This window comes from Hyalella azteca, unplaced genomic scaffold (genome assembly GCF_000764305.2).
Source record: "Hyalella azteca isolate HAZT.00-mixed unplaced genomic scaffold, Hazt_2.0.2 contig15126, whole genome shotgun sequence".
Lineage (NCBI taxonomy): Eukaryota > Metazoa > Arthropoda > Malacostraca > Amphipoda > Hyalellidae > Hyalella > Hyalella azteca.
The window spans coordinates 29557-38335 of NW_025944987.1; the positions used below are offsets into that span (position 1 = coordinate 29557).

At 38.3% G+C, this 8779-nt stretch overlaps 1 protein-coding gene across 1 annotated transcript; it reads right to left on the reverse strand.

Moving 5' to 3' along the window:
• Positions 1-1182: 1182 nt before the first annotated feature.
• On the reverse strand, positions 1183-7955 carry LOC108679614. Its single transcript, XM_018168269.2, has 6 exons — positions 7342-7955; positions 6649-6791; positions 5721-5837; positions 4035-4130; positions 3626-3799; positions 1183-3089 (listed from the first exon to the last, which is right to left on the reverse strand). Exons 1-6 carry the CDS (start codon positions 7481-7483, stop codon positions 2979-2981), a joined length of 783 nt encoding a protein of 260 aa, XP_018023758.1. The 5' UTR covers positions 7484-7955; the 3' UTR covers positions 1183-2978.
• Positions 7956-8779: the final 824 nt, after the last annotated feature.

Genomic DNA, 8779 nt, shown 5'->3' on the forward strand with positions numbered 1-8779 from the left:
TAAACAGCTTCCTTGACGTAACCCCATAAGAAATAGTCACATGGGGTGAGATCAGGTGATCTCGGTGGCCAGAAGTGTAGAGCCAGATTTTATTTCCTATGCAAGTTTGCATCCTTACCAACGTTTGGGAAGTTACTAATTCATATAGTTTCGGAAATCTATTCCGCTTTTGAATAGGTTAAAAAAATTGAGTTTTCCTCGTTTATTTGTTGTAAAAGTTATTCATTTTGAATTTATACTTAAATAAATGCGAATTTATTAAATTGAGTTCATTATTTAGATTTTAGAATAACACTGTGTAATGGGCTTGATATTGCTTTCCAGAAATTCCGTCGGTTCATACTTATTTCTCCCAAACTTCAATCCTGAATTGCGTTTGCCAACGGTGTAATCTCAGCACTAGAAATATTCATCGACTCCCATGCTGAGGCCTTACAAATGGCTTCACTGAAACGGTTATTATCTAATTTCTAATTTAATTCCTTGTGATCTCATCGCGCAATGTTAATAAGATCTGTACATTTTTCTCCATAGTCCATGTTACGACTGATGTAATAAATTTTTTTTTTTTTTTTTTAAAAAAGGCCTCCCACACTCACCATTCCAACAAAAAAAAAGGAATTAAAACCGTTAAGCCATCCGGTCTCTTACCATCCCCTCTGTCCACTCCAACGGGTTCAAGGCATGAAGGGACGCCAGCGCTCTGAAGAGCCCTCCTGATCACATCGTTCAGAGCCGAGTGTCTTGGATGTCGCCCAGCGCTGTACTTACAAGAAAGGCCATGCAGCCCTCGTTCTATAAATAAATCGTTCTAAATAAATCGGTACCAAATATAATTTTCCTCTCAGATTCTCTGGTACTCTACGACACCTCTTGATGTTGCTCCGGAAGCTTTGGACCATTCGCAAATAATTTTAGTTTTTGTTATTTGCTCCCATTTCTTCTTTGGTTTCATTCTAACAGAAGTAGAAGTCTCTTTTTTTCTTCTCGCATCATCTTCATGCACCCGATTTGCTTCCACTATTTGCTCATTTCATAGCACTTCACTCGCTCCACCTTCCCAATGTCTGATGTCCATTCCAGCGGATTGAAATCGTCTTGTAATTTTTACTCGTTTTAAAACTTTTAAAACGTTTTCATTGTTGAGTCATGCCCAGTAGAAGGTTCAGTTATCTTTCTGTACATGAGAATGTACATTTTATTTATTTAGGATCGAAATAGTAGGTAACAAAGTATGTACATGAACGTTTTACAATTTGTGCTATAAGTAGTTCCGCATTAGTGAAATAGGGATGAAGTTGGCATTTACTGGCTACTAAGTAATTGGGTGCGTTGATTTTAGTCCATTATGAGTAATCATTTACATTGCTCAAATGAGGTCACGTGAGAGATTGTTGGTGATGCCAAGACATTGATAAGAATCAAATTCTGTTGAAACGATAACATGGTACACTTATTTTCAACTCGAGACCTCGTGCTATGAGCATTCCTTGTAACATTCACGATTACTAACTAATCTGACAAACACGAGTCACGTGAGCAAAAGTAAGTGATACATATCAACATTGTGGTGCGCCCAACAACATATGAAAATTTCAGTGTTATATTTTAATTACTTACAAATTGATATTCAGGTTAGGCTCCTCATCTATTTAATTTTTTACTTTGCTTTCATAATTGAGATATGTTAGTAAATTATTGGCTCCGAATAATAAATGGCTAATTTTTGAGCCACTGGTAGTGGCGAACCCGTTTTAAAACTTCCCTTCAACCCACCAATGCTTCTAAAAAATTAAAACCACTGAGGACCAAAATAATGTCAGGAAAATGCGTATTGAAGGGCTTTTGCATCGAGAAAGAAAAGCGCACGGACGCAACAGTTCTACCTGAATAAGATCCTAATGACCATTCATGAGCGGATATGTGCAAGTTTGTGCGAGATTTACGAGGAAAATCCTAATTTACAACAATAATTGGATAAAACGGCATAAACTTTATCATAAAGCCGCTACGATTAAATATTGAAAACAGAATCTATTGCTGCGTGAACAAACATTTATAGCGATATAGGGCATGCAGATTGTAAGGAGCTGAATTATTGTTAAACGAAAATTTGAAACACTTATAACCTCTGAAAAAATCATATATGGTCATAATAATCACTTCCTTTCGTTGTGTGACGTACATTAGGCTGACCAAACGTGAGATATAGGATGTATAAGTTCTACGAGCAAAGGACACGTGCATCACAATATTTTGCTTACATATTAATCCGTAGATTCTAATATAGGGCCATTAAAAGAAATTATATAACAAGTTGGTGTCGGCAACTCGTAAAAAGCTACCGATTTTGACTTGGTCTGCCCAGAGTTCGCGTGAGGACGCGAGAAGTTGCTCTTAAAAAGCATGACGGTTAACTCCTTTCCCGACGAGTAACATTAGCGTTGAGCATGCACCGTTCTGTGCACCGGTTTTCTTAATTAAGCTACACTTCAGTGAACTGTGGGTTCGAGACCCACGCGTCAACCTTTTTCTCTTTATTCAATTCTGAGTTTGGTAGGCATGGATCCATGAGATACCTCGTCATGGGAGTCATTTACTTACTCCTGGGACGTTGAAAACAATTGTCTAACCAGCAGAGATCAAGTTTAAGTTGAAAACACGAAATTTCGAATTCTTGCTTGTTTGTATACTAGGACGAAATTCCAAGTTTTATTTATTTCTTGCATTGGACTTAATTCCTGATGTGCTATACCAATAATAAGTGCAAGCTTCTTCACATGGACTTTGTGCTGGCGCATTTGCAAATGTTTAAATTTGTGACATTTTCGTTCCCATTTCATTTGCTCTGACGAGGAATGGCTTCTATTCCAATAAGAAGTTCCGATCGATCTTTCTCATCTTGCATCTCCTTTCAAATTCGCAACATTGGAGTGGCATGAATAGCTCATAAGTCTATTTCTAACTTGATAGGAAATTTATCCAATAAGGGGCGGCTTCCAATCCGGGCCGAACTGATCATCAAAATTGCAGCGCCACACACGCGATGACATCGCGAAGTTGAACAGCTTTGCAGTCTGCACGGCGCCCTGGGAACGGTATAAACAGGTTAATAAGACTTTTAAGCATCTGAAATATTGATTGCAAGTCGTTCAGTTGTGTGAGATCAATCTTTTTAAAAGATTTTAAATATCGGGAGATTAGCATGTGAAATTTAAATACGTAAAACACATCGAATTTATTCGTTCATGCTTAATAATTTGGAGAATAAAGGAGCGTTGGAGCGTCTAAAGTAAGTTAGTAAATATATTAATTAGGTTTATTCGTACGCTATTAGTCTCATTACTACTGTAATTATAAGTAATTAAAATCAATATTAAAGCATGATTACGTTATTGATTCAGCAAATTTTATTTTTATTTCTTCTCTCCCTAATTAGCACCACTCTATTGTGACAATCATTAACTTGATGAGAGATAAAGCGAATCGGAATCTCAAGGATCATTTGTCCCGAGCTACGCTGAAATAAGGTGGCAGTAAATTTTTAGCAAATACGTGAAACATTATTTTTATTAAAAGGCTCCACTAAACAAGGAAGCAGCTAGCCCTGTGCAGCACAACTCACGAGAAGTCTGTTCTTGAAGTGCTGTTCGTGTGAGAAGAAGAGCAGTCCTTCCTGAGGCAGCAGCAGGTCCACTGCACCGTCCAGTTGCCTCTTCACCACACCGTCGCAGTTCACCCAAACCTTCACTTGCGTTCCGCTTATTGACACGAGCAGCCTGGTCCATGTCAGGCCAACCTGTGAACGCTTACGATTGATTTTGTGCAGGGAAAACGTACGGAAATCGCCGAAAGTATAATTCAGTGTCTCTATACACTAAATTAATTCTGTGAATCCTCATGAAAATCTCCATATGATTTTTATAATGCATAATCTTACGGTCATAGCAGCAAACTTCCAATGACCATCACAATTCAATACGCTTCATGTTCATTGGCATGTATGGGCTTCAATAATTTTATTGGTACGTTACCTTATCGGACAGAGGAAAGGTAGTACGGTGCGTGCGGCGATCTCCTTTAAGCCGATAAATAAGCTGTAGCCTTCGACGTCGAAGGTCAGAATTTATCTGGAAAAATCGAAAACAGAAAAATTTATTAAATAGAATAATATTTCCCAACATAATGAAGCAACGGAGTACAATGATTAAAGGGAATTTAATACTGTTTTAAAATGACGTATTGGACCCGTAAATTAATTCTGCCATGCGAGCGGGATGAAAAACTAACACGAGAGATGATAGGTTAATTAGCCGAATTCCGGAGTACTTTAATAGAGATTATTCAACTTGAAGATCATATTTTAAATATTTGTTCACTCATGTTATGTCATTTTATTGCTGGAAATTATGCTCCGAGCATGCGATCTTGAGGTACAAAAACTACGAAAGAAATTGTAAATTTAAGCAACAAGCCGCCAATGACGCGCCGTCAACCATGCTACTTTTTTTAATTTTCTTATTTAATTTTGAAGTTATTGTCTCCAAGTTAAACACTTTTCTTAACCGACATTTTGCACTAAATGTTAATAATTAAATGCACAATCTAAGGGTTGAAAAACACGAAAGATAAAAAGAGCAGGCTGTGGCAAAACCGCTCCGGCGCTGCCATGACACCAAACTATATGCAATCACAAAGTCCACATCAGACATTTTTCGAAACTAAACTGTAAAAATGAATACTCTTGACTTATGCGTCTCACACCAGGTTCCTCTGACCAGTATTTTATTCAAATTCGGGGAATATCGAATCTAAATACTAATACAACTCGTTAATTTTCCTCATCAGATTTTCAAATCAGGATCGAGTCTTCTCAATTATTAGCAGATGTTCATAAAACTAATTTAAGAATAATTACCAAAGGCAGGAGCAGCTTCAACCTTTGTTTAGAATTTATAAAATAATCAATCACTGATGCTGCTGTTTTCAGTTGAAAAGAAAAAATGTTCCAGACTGACGAGCACATCCGCCTTGCATGCCGTTATTAATTATTAAAAAAAAAAACATTACAATGTCCTTAGAAAGAATTCCCAAGTGGTAAAGAACAATATTGTGAATACTCATATTGGCAATGAATAGCCAATTGCCGAATCCTACATGGCTAGGATTTATTATTTGTTCATTATTAAATTTAGCTTCATTTCAATTTTGTATTGTAAATATCATTTAAACTCCAAGAATTTACGTCGGCTCCCATAATCAATTGTTCAGAACATCAGATATTACACAGATTCTTAAATGAAATTTTCCGCTGCAGTGATTATTAAGAATTTTTTTCATGTATGCTGTTCATAATTAGCAAACTTTAAAGTTATAAAAATTTTTCATCAGTCATTCATTCTGAGTAAAAAAGTGAGATCGGCTACTGTGCAGCAGATCGTCGTCAGAAAAATGATAAGTACTCTGCGCTTGAGCGTTCGTAACGCTTTTGTGTTTCTCGTAACAATGTAACATTTATTTTTTTACACTTTAACGTCTCTTTGACATAAATAGCAGTTGCACGTCGCGCACGAAACTTTGCAATAAAAAAGGGTATTGAATGTTAACATAAATTTCATTAGCTTTGTCATTAGTTTAAAAGGCTAAGCAATCGGCCATTAAAAAAATCAATGAACAATTGATTTACTAAATTGATTGTACTAAAATTTAGAAGCAATCACCTGCAGCCATGGTTTGGAGGAGCCAGGCATCGTGGCCGTGATGAGGGGGGCGACTGTGCCGTTCACTTGGCGGTACACGAAGAAGCACGACACGTCCGACAGTAGGTGAGAGAATATCTGCAACATCAAAATAAACAGTAAAGTATTACGTTTTGTCGACCTCCTCATCAAATCCTGATTTAGTCAAAATTGTTCCAGGACTTATAAAAAAATATTATTTACATCGCGGAAGTGGGTAATGTTGAGCGATTGAAACAATTAAAATATTTAACGCTCTCTACTAATTTTGGCAAAATGATTTAGTGATAATGCTCTCAAAAATCGTAAGCAGAATTGGTTTCGGATATGTGACTAATTTCAAGCAGAAACGAAGTCATGTAATATATCAAATTATCAAATGAAGGGAATAACTGGGAATAGGGTAGCAGATATTTCAGCATGATTTAAACCATGAAAATATGAGAAACAGCAAGTTATCAGTTTGCCAAGAATTTTTACAACGCAATTCATCGTACATGTTCGATTTATCTTGAGTTTTCCGTTGATTCTCGCTCGTGCTTCTAGAAATATCAACGTTTAACATCGTTGACTTCATGCGTGATGTTGTGGCACTGACCTCTTGCGGGATGTCGTGGCACTGACCTCATGCGTGATGTCGTGGCACTGACCTCATGCGTGATGTCGCGGCACTGACCTCATGCGTGATGTCGTGGCACTGACCTCATGCGTGATGTCGTGGCACTGACCTCATGCGTGATGTCGTGGCACTGACCTCATGCGTGATGTCGTGGCACTGACCTCCTGCGTGATGTCGTGGCACTGACCTCATGTGTGATGTCGTGGCACTGACCTCATGCGTGATGTCGTGGCACTGACCTCATGTGTGATGTCGTGGCACTGACCTCATGTGTGATGTCGTGGCACTGACCTCATGCGTGATGTCGTGGCCAACACGGCCGTTAGTGTAGGCCTCCTTGATGACGAAGGCTGACGCGTTCCTGTGAGGTGTTGCTGACAGGGACACGCCTTCCTGGGACTCGTTCAGCGACACAAGCTGCAGCAGGTCCCACTCTGTCCGACAAAACCGAAGACAGACAAATCTTAAAAATTTCTTTCTTTCCTTTGTGATTAGAGGTCTGCTTTTCTAGATTATTATCTTAACGTTGATTAACAATTAATGTTTATTTGTGTTTCTTTGCATGTTGAAAAAATACGAGCTATTTTAAACAAAACCGAGTCAGAACGTTCGAGTCAAATCTTCATGGTTTCGTAATTTTTCATATCAATCAAACACTAGAAATCTCTTATTTACTCATATGACTCCTACTTACCGCCGTGTTGGGCGGTGGGATGGAGGTGCTTGTGGGACTCCTGCTTACCGCCGTGTTGGGCGGTGGGATGGAGGTGCTTGTGGGACTCCTATACTTACCGCCGTGTTGGGCGGTGGGATGGAGGTGCTTCTGGGACTCCTACTTACCGCCGTGTTGGACGGCGGGATGGAGGTGCTTGTGGGACTCCTACTTACCGCCGTGTTGGGCGGTGGGATGGAAGTGCTTGTGGGACTCCTACTTACCGCCGTGTTGGGCGGTGGGATGGAAGTGCTTGTGGGACTCCTACTTACCACCTTGTTGGGTGGTGGGATGGAGGTGTTTGTGGGACTCTTCACCAATGAAAGGAATCCAAGCTGCGCTTTGCTGCGCCAATAAAAGCAGCAGCAAACCTTTGACGACTTCAGCCATAGAGGCCCTCCATTCGAAGGCCATTGACGGATAGTGTAAATAAAATAAGGCTCTTAAAATGAAAATTTGAAATTTATTACTTCATCATTATTAGAATCTTTCTCTGTGTAAAAAAATATGGTTGGTGTTTAAGGACATTGATTATCAATTTGAATTAATATTTATATACGACAGCCTTACACGCTAATCTCGTGTAAATATGCTGACATTTCATTTGGATCATTTTTCTGCATTTACTTCGGTAGTAGAATCTGTCAATGATCCGTATCATTGAACCTTGTTGAACCTACAATTTCACCTGCCCTGTAAAAATCGGGAATTTCAACTCTTGTACCAGCTTTTTTCCTTTAGAGTTTGGTTACAACTATACTCGTAGTGAAATATGTTGCATACCAAAAATAAACTCTCGTTGCATTTTCAAACTTGTAAGATTTTCATTCGCTGTTCTATTTTTGATAAAGGATTAGATAGTTCATTTTTGAATAATGCATTAACTAAGAGAGGGTTAGGAAGGTTAGTTCCTCGAACTCTTTTTATCCTTTAGGTAAATTATTAATCATCGCTCAACATTTATGCTTTTCCTATTCAAATCACGAGTTTGGCACCGTTTATCTTATATTTTAAACAAGCTTTGGAATTTATTCTTCAAGACTTCGGGACGACGTCGGTCTTTGCTTTTAAATAACTTTACCCCATTATGCACTTAGATCCGAATAACATACTAATCATAAAGTTCATGATGATTGAACATTTGAGTATCGTATACTCATGCGGATAAAATTTGATATATCATTGATATACTTGTTAGAATATTAGTATTAGATGGCAGAACTTACTTGTTTATACTCGTTGGTTGGTTGAAAATCAGAGGTCTCCGAAAGTCATTTTATTTATTTTCCAAAAGACATTTTATTTTTTAACTTATTACTTATTTTAACGACGTTTTAAATGTATCAACATTCATTGTCAAGTTACAGGACGCATTGCGTAGTCGTAGTAAACTTTTGATCGACATCAATATAGTAACGTGTAAATAGGATACTACTCAAAAATTTAACTTCGATTAAAATAAGTATAAGGTCACATAAATAGGATCATGTTCGAAAATTGGAGTCCACAAATTATCAATATAACAATCTCAAGGTTCTGGCAAACCCGGTAGTTTGCAGGCTGATGGCTGGAGTCCTATCTCTAATGGTGAGGGCCTCAGCTATCGCGAGTCGGTTGGCGTCGGGGCATCTCATATGCTCCTCCAGCACCGTACGAGTGATGGTCTCGTTGTGGGTGGTTCTTTGGTCCACCAAAGAAGAACCACCTTCT